This window comes from Hibiscus syriacus, unplaced genomic scaffold, assembly GCF_006381635.1.
Source record: "Hibiscus syriacus cultivar Baekdansim isolate YM2019G1 unplaced genomic scaffold, ASM638163v2 tig00110548_pilon, whole genome shotgun sequence".
In the NCBI taxonomy this organism is placed as follows: Eukaryota; Viridiplantae; Streptophyta; class Magnoliopsida; order Malvales; family Malvaceae; genus Hibiscus; species Hibiscus syriacus.
Genome location: NW_024062775.1, coordinates 44,284 through 60,921, shown reverse-complemented (window position 1 = coordinate 60,921; position 16,638 = coordinate 44,284). Strand labels below are relative to the sequence as shown.

The 16,638-nt window shown below is 35.5% G+C and overlaps 1 protein-coding gene and 1 pseudogene across 1 annotated transcript; both read right to left on the bottom strand.

The window, feature by feature from the left end:
• Positions 1-11,212: 11,212 nt before the first annotated feature.
• Positions 11,213-12,396, bottom strand: LOC120130844 (peroxidase 31-like). Its single transcript, XM_039147998.1, has 2 exons — positions 11,332-12,396; positions 11,213-11,300 (listed from the first exon to the last, which is right to left on the bottom strand). Exon 1 carries the CDS (start codon positions 12,330-12,332, stop codon positions 11,352-11,354), a length of 981 nt encoding a protein of 326 aa, XP_039003929.1. The 5' UTR covers positions 12,333-12,396; the 3' UTR covers positions 11,213-11,300; positions 11,332-11,351.
• A 1,781-nt stretch (positions 12,397-14,177) lies between these two features.
• Positions 14,178-16,396, bottom strand: LOC120130957 (annotated as a pseudogene).
• Between the last annotated feature and the right edge of the window lie 242 nt (positions 16,397-16,638).

Genomic DNA, 16,638 nt, shown 5'->3' with positions numbered 1-16,638 from the left:
TTTGCACAAAAAATTATTTGATTGTTTTGATATTTTATAAAATAATATTTCGAATTTAAATTTAACAATATTAACCAAAGATAATAATAATATGTAATATATGTTTATTGTTTTAATTTACTAAATTAATATCTTAAAACTCACTCAGAAGATAACCTTAAATTAATGTTTTCCACAGTGAAAAAGTATGGACACTTTTATAAAAAGGATAGATACTTTACAATATAAGAACTACCTATTACATTATATAAGCGCTACCTATTACATCATATTTTTACCTATTATATTGAAATTGTCCATACTTTTTATAAAAAGGATCGATACTTTTTTTAAAGTTATGTAATTTATGTTTCAATTTTTTTTAATAGTGTTTCATGTTTTCCATCTACAATATTAATTTAATAATTTCATTTGCACAAAAAATTATTTGATTGTTTTGATATTTTATAAAATAATTTTAGAATTTAAATTTAACAATATTAACCAAAGATAATAATAAATATGTATATATTTATTGTTTTTAATTTAATAATAATATATCGTAACGTAAAAAATAAATCATTAGACTCTATAATTAATAAATTAATATCTTAAAACTCACTCAAAAGATGTACATACCTAAATATGTAGTTATTGTACATACCTAAATTTAATGATAATATATACTTGTAGTTATTGTACATACCTAAATATGTACTGCGAATTTAATGTTGTATCCACCCTTTAACTACCACTACCAATACCACATCCTATTGAAAGCAGCACGACTGAAACATGTTCAAAATGAACCTTTGCTTACATCTCCATCAACTCCTGGACCACTGAACTTGCACAACAAAATTTTTGCCATGGATAATACTGATGTAGACAATGTTAAGCCAACCGAGAAATGCCATGAAGTACATAATGTTGATGAATCTGACAGATTGGTTGGTCAGCTCTTCTGTTCACGTGATCAAGTTTGGTACTTTTACAAGGGATTCGCACGGGAACATGGTTTAGTGCACGTAAGGGAACAACACGGTTGACGTGGAAGGGAATGTGAAGACACAAGAATTTTGTTGTTCCAAAGAAGGATTTCGAGTATCAAAAGTCAATACTGTTGATCGTCAACGTGCTCATACGCCAGTCACAAGACAGGATGTAAGGCTAGAGTCGTAGTTCAGCAACAAATACAAACGATCAGTGGTTATAAGTAAGTCTGATCAGACATAATCATGCATTGCCACCTGCTATGACACCATTTATGCGTTCTAATAGAGCTGTAAGTAAGGCTGATATCGATGAGGCAACAACATTGAAAGAGGTCGGTGTTGGCACGTCATAAGTAATGAACTATTTAATGCAGCAGGCAGGGGCTATCATAATGTTGGATTTACACATAAAGACCTCTACAATGCACTTCAAAGAGGTAAAGCAAAGGAAATCGTCGATGGGGATGTGAATGCGCTTATTGCCTACTTTGATTATAAGAAACATGATGATCCCGGGTTTTTTATGACATACTCGGTAGATGAATCGGGGGCATTGTATAATCTTATATGGTCGGATTCTACATCGAGATCGGATTATACATGCTTCGGTGATGTAATTGCGTTCGACACAACGTACAAAGCTAATTTGTATGGTCGACCAATTATGCCTATTATTGGTGTCAATCATCACCATAACACAATTGTGTTTGCCACTGCCATAATCGCTGACGAGACGTCTCAATCTTTCGAGTGGGTGCTACAGAATTTTTTAGAAGCCATGATGAATAAATCACCTATTTCAGTTGTCACCGATGGGGATAGGGCAATGCAGAGGGCTATCAAATCTGTTATCCCTTATGCTAAGCACATATTATGTTCTTGGCATCTTTCTCGCAATGCACAAGCTAACATTGGTGACCCAAAGTTTACAGCAGCATTCTCAAAATGCATGGCTTCCTGGTGGACAACCAAGGAATTTGATATTCAATGGCGTTCGGTTGTTTCAGAATTCAACGGCCAAAAGCATCCATGGGTGATTGAGAAGGGAAATACACGACACTTATGGGCACAAGCATATCTAACCGGTCATTTCTTTGCCAATATTTGCTCAACACAAAGGTGCGAGTCTATGAATGCTTCACTAGCTATTGCACTGAAACACAAGAAGACATATTTAGATGTTGTTCGTGCAATTGAAGATGGAATTAGTAGAATGCGTATGAACGAGTTGAAAGTGGATTACTTAAGTTCCCATACGAAGCCCTTCCAGATCACAAAACTGGTCGACCTTGAAAGCCATGCCGCTGCGATTTTTACCCGCGAATCTTTTCGTGTGTTCCAAGATGAACTTATACGGCAGACATTGTACCGGATTGAGGCAGAGATTAAGTCCTTATCAGATGAATGTCAACATTATATTTTGTCAAAGTACGCAGAAAAAAATTGGAAATTTGAAATTAGTTTTGATTCTCGTACGAAAACTCTAATTTGCTCCTGCAAAAAATTCGAGACCGTTGGACTTCCGTGTCACCATCAACTTCACATTTTGAAGCACTTGGACTACACATATTTGCCCGGGACTCAAAACCCACAGCCTTTCTCTAATCCAAATCCAAATCAACTTTCAGCACCAAATTTCGGTTTTCGTATTGACCAATTAGACGATGATGAGCCAATAGAAAAAATTGTGAGTACTAGTCAGTATTCGAAATTTGATCATGGTCAATACCCGGACTTTGATATTGGTCAATACACGGATTTTGATGATGTTTCAGAAGAAGAAACAGACCCTGCGTGTAATGATTTTGATATTGGTCAATACCCGAATTTTGATGATGAAACACCCGTTGCCGAGGAAGATGTTGTTGATGATAATGAGGAGGAAGTTACGACTGTGAATGAACATGTTGAACATCCATTCTGTAATTTATATAATCCTGAAGAAGAAAAAGAAAAAGAAAAAGTCCCCGAAGAAAAAAAAATGCCACGGGAGTATAACTGGAATATGCTAGAATTACTTCAGTTACCGGAAGAAGAGTTGGCAAAGAAAGCAGTTGATTGTTACGCAAAAGTTATTCGTATCAAGAAAGATGATTGTTTTGATACAAAGGAAGACTTGAAGATAGCTTTGTATACGAAATGTGTGGAAGATGGCTATCAACTAAAAGTTAACAAATCAAGCAAAGATCGTTTCGAAACAAGGTGTACGATTGACAAAAACTGTATGTGGCGTATGATTGCAAAGAGGATAAAAGATTGCGCAATGTTTCAAGTTAGGACTTTTATTGATAAATATACATGTTCAAGAACCCAAGTTTTTCCTCACCATAGACAGGCAAACAAAAAGGTGTTGGGTGGTTTTCTGGCTGAGTTAATGTTTTTGAATGGCAGGGTATATCGGGACATGAAATTATGACTGACATGAATGCTCGGTTCAAGATTAGTATCATATTCTCAAGCTTGGAGAGCCAAATGTTATGCCTTGGAATTGTTGAGGGGGTCGCCAGAAGCATCGTTTGCCCAACTGTCGGCTTATTGTCACAATTTAAAGCTGAAAAATCCTGGGTCGGTAACTCATATCAAACAGATAGAGATGGACGCTTTGAGTTGCTGTTTATCGCCATTGGTGCTGCGGTTAGTAAATCAATATAATTCTGTTGACTCATTTCTGTTAGTTACATGCATTTCACATTTAAATGATTATATTTCTTGTGTATATTTTTGTAGATTCGTTCGTTTAATACTTGCATGCGCCCAGTTATTATAGTTGACGGAGCACATTTGAAAGGTCGATACCTTGGAGTAAACTTTAGCAGTAGCCATGGATGCTAACAATGGGATATTGCCAATAGCTTACGGGGTTGGCAAATCTGAAACCTCTGATTCATGGACATGGTTTATGCGGCATCTTAGGGATTGCATAGGTCCTATTAGCAATCTGACAATCATATCCGATAGGGCAAACTCATTGACAACGCTGTTAGAAAGTGTTTCCCAGATGCTTTTCATGGACTTTGTGGTGTTCATTGTATAGAATCTAAATCAAGGTCTGCTGGTATAAAAAAGCACAAATGGACATACTGAAAGGCTGTAAAGGCTTATCGGGAAGTGGATTTCAATAAGCATATAAACTGTTTAAGACGTGTTTTGCCTCAGTGTGCTCAAACACTAGAAGATGTCGGGTTTGAAAGATGGTCAAGAGTACATCAACTTGGAGCAAGATATGGTTTCATGACGTCTAATAGTGCAGAATCAATTAACGCTCTAAGTCGTCATTCCCGAAAATTACCCATTACTATGTTAATGGAGTTTTTTCGAGCCTCTATTCAACAGTGGTACTACAAGAAAAGAAACCATGCAGGTATTATTTCTTTGAATTCATAACTTATCATATATTTTACTAAGTATTATTTATTTAAATTTACAGGAACATTGGAACATCGTGTTACACCATGGACTGAAAAAAAGATAACGAAACGTGTTGTGAAGTCAACGTCATGGAGAGTTGAACCATGTTCAAACACTTTTTTGAAGTACTGGATAATAACTTAAATGGACTTGTCGATCTAAATGCAAGGACGTGTAGTTGTATGAAATGGAAAACATCTGGTTATCCGTGTGGCCATGTTATAAAAGTTGCTCTTCATCTAAACCAAGATGATTCAAGCACATACGCTATGGATTGCTACACTACAGAAGTATATCGACAGACTTATGCCGAGATTGTCTACCCTATTTCACATCCTTCTGAGTGGGACATACCAGATGACTTACAAACAGTTTTGCCACCAGCCATGGACAGAAGGCTACCTGGCCGACCAAAAAGTCATGATCGTATACCGTCTAAGGGTGAAGAGAAGAAGAGATCGACATGTAGTCGGTGCAAGGAAAGTGGTTATACAAGGTTGACATGTGGATCACCAGTGCCATCACAATCATCTTTTCCTCTACCAAAATATGGATCATCATCAAAATCCAAAGCTCATATGGTGTCAAGAAAAAGGCAATCAAAATCGCAATCATCTTTAAAATCCCAATCACAACTGGCTTCACCTTTTGGGACTGTTAACTTAGGTGATTTTTAAATGCAAACGTTGTATTATGTAGATTTTATGTGTGAACTTTTAACATTTTCAGTTAGGCATGTATTAGTAACTTGAGTTTGAAAATTGCTATGATCTGTTCCAGTTGTTATCACTTAATAGGCAATCATCTTAATGTCTATCGCAACGCGGAAATTACTATCGCAATGCGAAATGAAAATTGCAACGAGAGAATCGCAATGCGAAATGAAAATCGCAACGCTAATTTCGCATTGCGATAGTACTTTTTGCCTTCAACATAATGCAGATTGAAATCAACAAAATCAACAATTACATTTCAATCAATTAAACAAGCACAAATAAGAATTATGTTAACATCAATTAAACAAATCAACTTTTACAAATCACTTTTTACAAATCAATTAAACAATCAAAAAATAAGCAATAATTATTAGAGAAAATAACACTTCTACTATTGAATCAACTTTTGCAGCCATACATCATTTTCACGCAGCTCACTTCTGAGATTAACCTGCATAAACCAAACATTTGCTCAAACAACACTTTCTACATCTAAAACCTACAAACAACAAATTATTGAATTCTAGGTACTTAACCAAACATTTTCAAACCACAAGCCTATAAACATACCAATTATTTATGGACATTTTTATAACGCGGATGCAGGTAGGCAGCGTCTCGTATATATCGATCTAGCCATATAATGTCGAAACCACAAGCCTACTGCAGCTATCTATATCGGTGGGAGGTAGATACTTTATACTTCCTGTGATCAACGGTCCAACGCCAAGCATACGAGAGGACCACAATCCCCTCTGGGTCCTTTCGTTTGTTGTGGTGCGGTCTCGTCTCTGCTAACTGTAATATGAGCTTCTTTGGCTTCTTGTTTCCAGAACGAGTCCAATAATTTATCGCATCCAAGTATTTAGCCAAATAAGAGCTCCATCCCTTAATAATATCTCTTAAATCAGCCAATGATATGTAATTTATCATGCTGTCATATACTATTGCCTTAAGGGATGGATTTGAAGCTCGACGAGAAGCCAATGGTTACGTTCCAAAACAAGGATAAACACCTGCAATCATAAGTAATAATTCATTCATTTGCGCACTTATTTATGAATACCTTTAAACTCAATCTAAAATAAACACTAACCTTAAGTTTCCTAATTATTAGAAGACGTGACACCCACGCATCGATATGCTGTTTTACAAAAAAAGACATATATTAGTAACTTACATAAATTTACAAAAAAAATAATCAAATGAAAATATAAGAAAAATATAAGACTTACCCCTCCATCGAAATAGCCATTGTCTTCGACCCCTAATAATACGCCCCACCAAGACCGATCAAGCAACAAATAGATATCATCATTGAGCTTGCATATGTCAGTGAAACACCCCTGGCTTCGCTCATGTAGATAAAAATCAACTGCGGTCTTAGCCCAAAGGGTGTTATCAAGAATTGTGTCCGGTAGTTGTTTCCTCTCCTCTTCAGATACCGGTATGGTACTGGCCGGTAACTCATACGAGAGCCAACTTGAATCCATCATGTCCGGCACGTCAGAGGGTTTCTCAAGAATCCTACATATGACGCCATGTGAATCGGGCTCTTGAATGGTGGGAGGGACCTCTTCAACGATGACAGTGGCCTCTTGAACGGTGGGAGGGGACTCTTGAGGAATGATAGGGGCCTCTTCAACGATAGGAGTGGACTCTTGAGGGATGATAGGCGAGTCGGGCTTCTTCTTGCGGTGTCTTCGCACTATTGGGGTATACGGAGACTTAATAGCGCGTGTACGCCGTCTGATGCGTGAACTCTATCGTGCAAGAAAAACCCGACGTAAAGCATCCACCTTATCGGTCCGCTAAATAAAAATACAAATATCAGTAAATAAATAGACATGATATTTAAACAGTGAAACAAAGATAAATATATTTCAAACTTTCAACCAAAAGACAAAACAAAGACAAATACTAACTTCACAGTGTTAAAGTAAAAGTTTAGCAGTTTTGGCAGCAACCGAATAAATTTACTAAGCAATCTAAGTGAAATGGTTAATTTAAGTGAAATTACGAGTAAATTTATCATCAAGTTAAATATGGAAAATCTTAAACTTACCTCGTTGCGTAGAGTATGAACCTCATTCTGCAACGATACTACCATCTCACGTAGAGCAGCAACCTCACCACGTAAAGTAGACACCTCCACACGCCATGCACCATCGTTATCGCGTAGAGTACCGATCTCCTCACGCAAGGCATTGACCTCATCACGTAACTCCCTTGACTCATCCCGTGGAGGTGGAGAACAGGGAGATAGAAGTCATGGCATCTTTGTCGGTCGCCTATCATGAGGTGATGGTGGAGAAGAGACTCGATGATGTGACGGGATAGGTGATGGCTCTCGTTGTAGAGGTGTATAGTCGGGTCGATCAGGTGATGGCTCTGGGTAAGGTAATGGCTCTCGAAGTGGAGGAAGTGGAGGTTGCTCATCATTCGTGCCATCAAAAAAACGCTGACTAGCTTGCCACCAATCAGTGGCAAGCTCAGCCTCCGTGGGTGTCAGTCTCATTAATGGAGTGTTGGCCTCCTAAAAATATAAAAACTAAAACAAAGTTAAACGTCTACTATTAATAACTTGTTATATAGATAGTATTTGTGTTAACTTATATTATTATTGTCGCATATGATATTAAGTCTTCCCAATCCAACATACGTTCCTCTTCCAGGAAATAGCCCTAGGAATATCATCTGAGGATTTTAATGCATTGTCCGCATGCTGGGGAAAGCCTCGAATATCCAAATCTACAAACATATAATAACAAATATTAGTAATTGTTAAATAATTAATTATAATTTTGAAAACATTATATAGAATTCTTACCTTAAAGGCCCAAACAAAGCCTGACAAAGTGTATTTCGACCATCGCCCCGCAAACTTTTGCGGTCATCAAAGGCAGACGACAACTTAGTCCAGGTAGCTTTCCATATATACGAACCCCACGGAAACAGATTCTATGCATTTAGGTCCTCTACCAATAATATTAGCTCCTGAGGAATAGGTTGTCTGGCCTCTCTGCCTAAAAAGCCGGCATACAAAAGTAGTAGAAGGCATACTCGGACAACATCGACGTCATTCATCGAGTAAAACCATATTCTTATTAAACAATTTCTTCATGTCGTCGACGTGTAAGTTCGGCTTCTCTATTGACTCATCAGGAAAAACCCTGGATAACCATGATGGGCGGGTGATATGACGAGTGTACCGGCCTACATCATCGTGTCCGAATCGTAGACCAGTGATTAAGCAGAACTCCTTCCGCCCAAAACAAGTATACGCCGGTGGAAAATGAAACCATATCTCTTCCTCACCACGTTGTATACTGTCGGGTAGATCGCTAGTCATGGTCTGAAGCCACAAATGGGTCAAACTAGCATCTCCACCCGGATGCTGTACTCTCAGCCATGGCCCGAAGCAGGTTTCTTCAAACAATTTTCTTTGTGCAGTTGAAAGCTTCGAAGCAATTGTAGTGGCTAGGCTAACTTTATTCCTTAATGTCAATGAAGCCGAAAAAAATTTCTACAAAAAACAATAAACATACCAAGTTAGATATACCAAAAATTACACTGTCAAGATATACCAAAAACAAAACAATAAACATAAATAGTAGTTTATTCTTGAAACTAAAATTTGCAACACTGTTTTTGTCTTTTGGTTGAAATGAAAATCGCAACGAGATAATGAGAATCGCAACGCGGAAATGACTATCGCAACGAGAGAATCGCAACGTGAAATGGCTATCGCGACCAGACAATCGCAACGCGAAATGAAAATCGCAACCGCGAAATAAAAATCGCAACGCGAAATGAAAATCGCAACGCGAAATGAAAATCGCAATGCGATTTTGGTTTCGCGTTGCGATAGTTATTTCCGCGTTGCGATTTTCATTCTCGAAACTATTCTTCTTCTGCATTACTTCAACCAAAAGACAAAGCAAAGACAAATACTAACTTCACAGGCTAAACAATTTAACAGTATTGGCAGCAATCGAATGAATTTAATAAGAAATCTAAGTGAAATGGTTAATCTATTATTGAAATTACCAGTAAACTTATCATCAATCTCAATATGAAAAACCTAAAATAATGCAAAAATTTAAAAATAAAAATAAAAAAAACTAACCCTCGGATGTTGATTTTCCATTTCTAAATGATTGTGAGGGATTTTTGACTGTGAATGGTTGTGAGGGATTTCGCCGGCGATGGGGACGGAAATCTTCGGAGATGGGGACGGATTTCGCCGTAGAGAGTGAGAGATGGAGATGGGACTGAGTGTTGTGTTTTTGGGTTTGAGGTTATGAGTTGCGATTACTGTGGACGGTTCATTTTCCGATTTATTAAGAAAAAATTCGTGTTTGGAATTTGAAAAAAAAATATGCGTTAATACGAATGGCGCTATGTAAATCGCGTTGCGAAAGTCAGAATCGCGTTGCGAAAGTCAGTATCTCGTTGCGATTTTGTATTATCACATTGCGATAGTAAGTATCGCATTGCGATTTTCCCAATTCGCGTTGCGATTTACTTATTCGCATTGCGATTTTCCCAATTCGCGTTGCGATTTACTTATTCGCATTGCGAATTGGGAAAATCGCAACGATACTGTAGACCATCGCAACGCGATTTTCAACTATCGCATTGCGAAAATGCAACGCGAATTTACGATAATGGAGATCGCGTTGCGAATTAGCGATCGCATTGCGATTTTGTTGGTCATTTTGGCAAATCCGGAAAAAATTGGTTAAAATCGTATATTATATGGGATTTTTGGTCACTGAGGTTATTTTCTCTTTTTTTTATCTTCATGTATACAATACAAAGTTGTCTGCACAGATATAGTGTTTTAATTGGTTGTTGGTGCAGTGTCAGCCCTATTTTGCGTTTTACAATTTTATCATGGAACAATCTTTTCAATGATATATCCAAACATCTAGCTTATCTGTCTATTCCACATTAGTTTTATTTTGGCATTGTTATTATTTTGTTATTTTAACTGAATTTTTTTTAAAATAGATGCTTAATATTTCTAAAATTATTATTTTTAAGGTTATTTTTATTACAGTCATAAAAAATTTGATAAAATTTATCAATGTTTTACAAAACACCTCAAAATTAATAACTCCGAATAACCTAAAATCTTTAATCCCAAAGTTAATTTTTACATTCAGTCACTATCATCGTCATCATCACTAAACACCAACTTACCTATCATCAAACCTCAACCGTCAGTTATTATTTTTTAGTAGCCCAAATCCATAAACTTGAATCGTTAAATATCCAATAACTAAATCCCTAATCTAAATCTTTAATCAATTCTCCCTCTTCCCTTCAAAAACTCATTGACAAAAAGGAAGGAAAGAGCAACTTGAGAGAAAAGATATTATAGATTTGGTTCTTAAAGGCCTATGAATTTAGAGTTTAGAGAGATTTAAGGATTTATGTTTAAAGATTTACGGGATTGGGGTAATGACAAAGGAGATGGACAACCAGGAGATCCGATGATATGTTGGTGGACGTTCAACGATGATGGTGTTAGCTAACAGCGATAATGAATTTTCTAATTAAAGTTTGTTTTCGTAAGATATTACGAAAATTGTGGTTTTTTTTAATATCAATAATTTTAAGTTATTTTTCAGGTATTTTTTTTAAAATTTATAAATAAAAATTCTTTTTTAAAATTGACATTAAAATTGCAACTTTGAAAACATTAGGGTTTTACTTTAAAAAATTAGATTCATAAAGTAAACAAGAGATATATGAGTCGTAAAGTAAGGTTGATTTACAGGAAAAGTTTTTTTAATAGCAGGAAAAAGTGGTTGAATTCTGAGAACATACAGAAAAAATATTATATAAAAGTATTCAAACTCTGCATTTCAAAAAATGAACCACCCCACATGGTGGCAGATGGAAAATGGAAACCATGTTGCTTTGAACCCAGAGTAACTTGAACAATCAAATATCACCAATTCCAAAACCCACAAACAAAGGCATATTTCCAGCTGATTTCATTGTTGTTTCCATTACCACAATCCACTAGGCTGAAAGTTACTGATTAAAATACGCAAAAACTCCAAGATTTGAACTTTGAAACTCAGAAAACAGAATTAAGTAGTTATGTATACAAATTTAAGCCTGGCGATATGACAATTGATACAAACCAATACAAGTATAAATATTTCTCAAATGATTTCAAACCAACCCAAAATTTAACTTAACAACCTCAGATTATACTTAACATGCTAAAGAATGGTCAGTTAACAGCATCACACCTGCGCCTAATCTCTCCTCTCCTCCCAGTCTTGATCCCATAAACACTTAGCTTCTGCATGGCTTTAGCAAAATCTTGAAAGAACTTGTTTTGATCCTTTGCATACAATTCCAAAAACGGCCTTGTTCTTGGATCACTGTAAAATACATGGTCTGATTCCAAAAGCCCCAAACCCTTTGGCAAATTCTGATAATACGAGTTATCAAACTTGTTGGGGGTCATAATATCATTGAAAACAGAGAGTGTTGGGTTCTTTGGATAATCTGCACAAGCTTGTTTCAATGCTTGAGTGAATCTGGGATTGTAGTGGGTATCATTGCCAATATTTGAGCTGAACTCTTTGCAATGAGAGAAGCCGATCGTGTGTGCGCCCCTTAAGGCAACCATTTCTTGAACAGTGAACCCACTCGAAGCAAAGAGGTTGATGAGTTGTGGCATACCCATGGTGGGTTTCGGCAACTTCCCTTCTATCGAAGAAGCCGATGATGACCGTGAATCTTTACGGCCCAGATAGATGTTATAGTAGGGTCCGCCGAGCATTGTCACGAGGTCACGGGTGGCGACGGCGAGGATGTCGGAGCAGGAGACGGTGTTTGGACAGGCGAGCTCGAGGGCTGTTTTGACTTGGACAATGAGGACGAAGGGATCTCCGGGGAGAGAGAGGTTGATGTCGGCATCGCGTTCGGCTTTGTTGAATGCGGTGGAGGAAATGAGAATGGAACCGTCGCATCCGTTGGGGAGACAGTCGTGGAAAAAAAGGCGGAGCGTTCCGGCGGCGGTTGTGGGGCTGGTGATTTGCTCGTTGGTTATGGTTTCCTGCATGATTTTGTTGAAACTGGGGCAGGTTTTGGAGTAGTAATCTAAGCTTAACATCGATTCACAAAGCAATGCGGCGGATGAGAGAAAGAGGAGAACAATGACCATCGCAGATTGCGGCTTTGGTGGCAGAGATGACGGTGGCATTTTAGCTGAATTTTGCTGAAGTTCTGAGAAGGAGAGAGATGGGAAATGTCACTTTTAAGCTTTTGAGCTGTGGAATTTTTAATTTTTCATACTTATTTTTACTGTTTCACCGGGGAGGTGGTAGAATAATTGATATACACCTGTAAAAATATATAGAATAAATCAAAATTAAGTATATATAGAATAATTGATATACACTTATAAAAATATATTTTTTTATTTGTTAATTTTATCATTTAGGTTTAATTTCAATTCTTAATCGTTTAATATTTTGAATTAAACCATCATTTAGAGATGATAAATCGATAATTTGACACAAATACGATCCCATAATACATGTTAGAATTTATTATCAAAATTTTATATTGATCTCGTATGAAAAATTTATAATGAGAACTATTCGATAAAGAAATAAAAATTTTATTTTCAATTATAAATTTAATATTTTTATTAAATTTTAAAAAAATAATACATAACTTTATTTGTTAAGTTATATTCATAACAATATTAAACTTTATAGTATTTTTACTATAAATCTAATATTATTTCCTTTATTTTAGTTTTTTTCTATTATTTTTATTATAAATCTAATATTTTATAACAAGTAAGATAAGTAAATTTTATTTTTTATTGTTTTCAATCCTACAATTAGATTCTTACTTTTATATTCCTCTTAAATTTTCTATTATTTTATTATAAATCTAATATTTTTAATAAATTATCAATTTTATTTAAATTAGTTTATTATTGAAAATAACTTTTATCAATTTTAATATGTTCGGGTTGCTTTCGGGTCGGGTTAAATTTGGTTTGGGTTGCTTTCGGATAAAATTTTGTTCAGGTTAATTTTAGTTCGGGTTAATTTTGATTTCACTTCAGGTTAATTTTGGTTCTGGTTGATTTTGGTTTCGCTAAATTTTAGATCGGGTATGGTTCGGGTCGGATATGGGTCAAGTATCAAATCAAATTTGATTATCATGTTCGGATTAATATCAAGTATTAAGTCGAGTAAATCGATCAAGAAAATCAGGTTCGGTTCAAGTTTTCCAGTACTATTCACAGTAGATTGTATTTATTTAACCAATTCACTCCTAAAATCATCACTACCCTAAAGTCATGTTGAAAAACATATCCTTTGTATTTTCCATTCTAAATTTATATTTTTGGCAGTACTTTGTAATTTCTCTCCACTAACTACAGTGATTACTAATGGTTGTGTTTGTATTAATTCTACCCTTCTTTTGCTCAAATTTATAAAGTTGTGGGTAATCTCACTATTAGGACTGTAAATGAGACGAGACAGATCGCGAGTTACTCGAGATCGACTCGATCAAGGCTCGATAAATACTCGGATCGAATGGACTCGACTCGAGTTCTTAACGAGCCGAAACGAGCTACTCGATATTCGACTCGAAAAGCTCGTGAGCAACTCGAAAAAAATGTTATATTATAATTTTAGATTTTTTAAAATTACATTATTAAAAATATATTAAAAATATATTATTGATAATTATAAAATTTTAAAAATATATTAAAAATTCTATAATACAGCTAAACCATATTGTAATGCATTTAATATCAAGATACTATATTGTACTTACCCCTTAAATCGGTACCAAGTCGATTAATTAATGTATTTGTAATGAACCCTAAGGCCTAAATCATAAACCCTAAATCTAATTATGTGATAGGGGTTAAGTTATGCACATGAAAGTAACATACAAATTATGTAAAATGATGTTATGTGTCTCCTAAATAAATCATTTGCATACTTATACATAAACATATCAACATACAAAATAAATATACACAACTTGCTGATTGAGACATGATTTTTATCATATCTTAATGGTGACTATCGACACCGTAGTTGCTTTCAAGCACTGACTCACCAACATAATATTTCAAGAACTGACTCGACGACATAATGTAAACGGAGATTTGATGTACAAATACATCTAAACGATGGGATCATATTTTATCATATCATAGTCAACAAGTTAACATCAATATCATACAATCACCAATTTTTTAATGAAAAATAACGAGTTTGAATCATATGAATAGTTAAGGTAAATACATGATAAGATTATGATATATATAATTATAAACAATTAAAGCGTTTTAGAATGGAAGTAGAATTTGGGATAGTTATAAACTAATATATGTTTAATTTTTTTTAATCAATTAACAATGCTCACACGTCCTACATATACATTTATTTAAACTCAAAACCTTTATGGAGAAGAACATTTCCTTTTGTTACAAAATTATTAATATTTTAAAAAATATACTTGAAATGCATTTCATATAATATTTTATTTCTTAAAATTTGATCGACATTACTACGAATTCTATACATAATAAACACATTACATAGAAAAATTAAATCGTAAGATCCGCCACTTCTTTCACCCGCAGCCTTGAGAATTTCAATGCTTAGTGCCGTTAGGACATGCTTAGGAACATGGGGTAGAAGATATGCAGCTACACCAATTTGGCTGCTGGAAGTAGCAGCAGTGAGGGCCATACAGAGCTCCATGTCTCAACAACCTCTTTTAACAAACCACTGGACAACCTGCATGCAGCCTCTTTCAGCTGCCCTCATTAAAGGTCCCAAAAACGCCATGGCATTGCCCTCTTCTACTAGACACTCCATTGTTCCAATCTTCCAATAATGTGAGGCAAAACCCAAGGCAAGATCAACATATCCAAGCTATTCCGTTGGGCGATCTAGGCCAGACAAATACCACATAAACCAACAAAGATAACTAAGGAAATGCCATATTGCAGTACAAAAATAATAGTAATAATAATGACAATAATAATATTTTCTACTATTAAAAAAAGGGAAAAACTTTTCTTATAGCAAAATAAGAGAAAGCACACGTGAATTTCCATGGTTACGAGAAAAAATAAAAACCATATTATGGTGTGATTCTTTGGTTCTCAATTTAAGTTTTCCATGGAATCTGTCGGCTCATTCGTGTCTAAACAAGAAAAAAACCGGTACAATTTAACACAGGAGCATTCCCATTCACTTGCATGTTTTTCAATCTAAATGCTTGGGATTCCTTCATCACATTTAAGAGAGAGAGGGGGAGGGAATAGCAAATCTTACAGAGTATAAGAATAAAATAGAATGCTATGACTATGACATAACTGGATCAGACTATATTTAAGGGATTTAGACTGCCATTTCAATACCTCTGATATCTCCAAGCTGAAATTAGTTTACATGCAAGAACCCTGAATAATTTCATGACTACATGTAACCATATCTAAAGTGTGTAGAGTGAGATTTTATTAAAAAAGAAGCAAGAAACTTGTATTGTCCAAGGATAAGATAAATTGTGAGAATCAATCACCAAATAGAATGAGATTTTATTCACTTCAAAGGCTGGAGTGGTAATTTCCTAGCATATCAATGCTGTGTGTACAGGATGCACATAGTAGCACTATTTTTTCACCCAACCTCTCACAGAACTGAACCTTGGTCAATGTCGATGCATTTTCAACAAATAATGAATAAATTGCAAATAAGCATCTTGAAAATGTTGTCAGCAAATGTTGGCAATAAATAAGCAAAAGTTCAAATTCCAATCCAAAGAAAAAATACCCACCTGCAATAAAATGCGGACAAGTTCTGTACTGCCAAGTCGAGAGGCTTCAAGGAAACACTGGTTAACATTGTCTGCACCCTCTCCACCAACATATCCAACAATCCTTGGATAACTGTGGCTGAGATCCCAGAAGCCCAACCAGAATCAAATGAGCTAGAGAATAGAGTAAGAGGAAAGCAAGCTGCATCAAATGCTTCTGTAAAATCTAGTGCAGAGGAGCATCGAAACACATAAAATGGGTATAAGTGTTCCATCCGTAAAAAACACTAAAAAAAATCCTTGTTCGTCTCAAACTATCCCAGCGAAATATGAGAGATCCAAGGGACAAAGGCCAAGCCTAGAACAAGAAAATCCAAATTCGATAGATATAATCCGATAATTCTAATCAGAGAAAGACAAGACGAAGAAGGAACACAAGGAAAAGAGAATTCATATAAGAAGCATTTATGCATACAAACATATGAGTTAAATCAGTAAAAAAAAGTAGAAATGAAAGCATAAAGAAAGTAAGAAAGGGAACATGAGTAATAGAATGAGAGATGGAGAAAACCCTCTCCGACTCCGGTTGATTTCCTGACAGTTTGCTTGGTACGAGCCATCGGTATGATAATTTGATGAGAGAAAAGTGGCGTTTGGATTAGAAGAAAGCGATAGTAATTTGAAGGGAAGTCTTGATATCCCAC

What these genes read in the sequence shown, in the direction of transcription:
- LOC120130844 (XM_039147998.1), bottom strand. Translation starts at nt 12,332, where the DNA reads ATGCCACCGTCATCTCTGCCACCAAAGCCGCAATCTGCGATGGTCATT.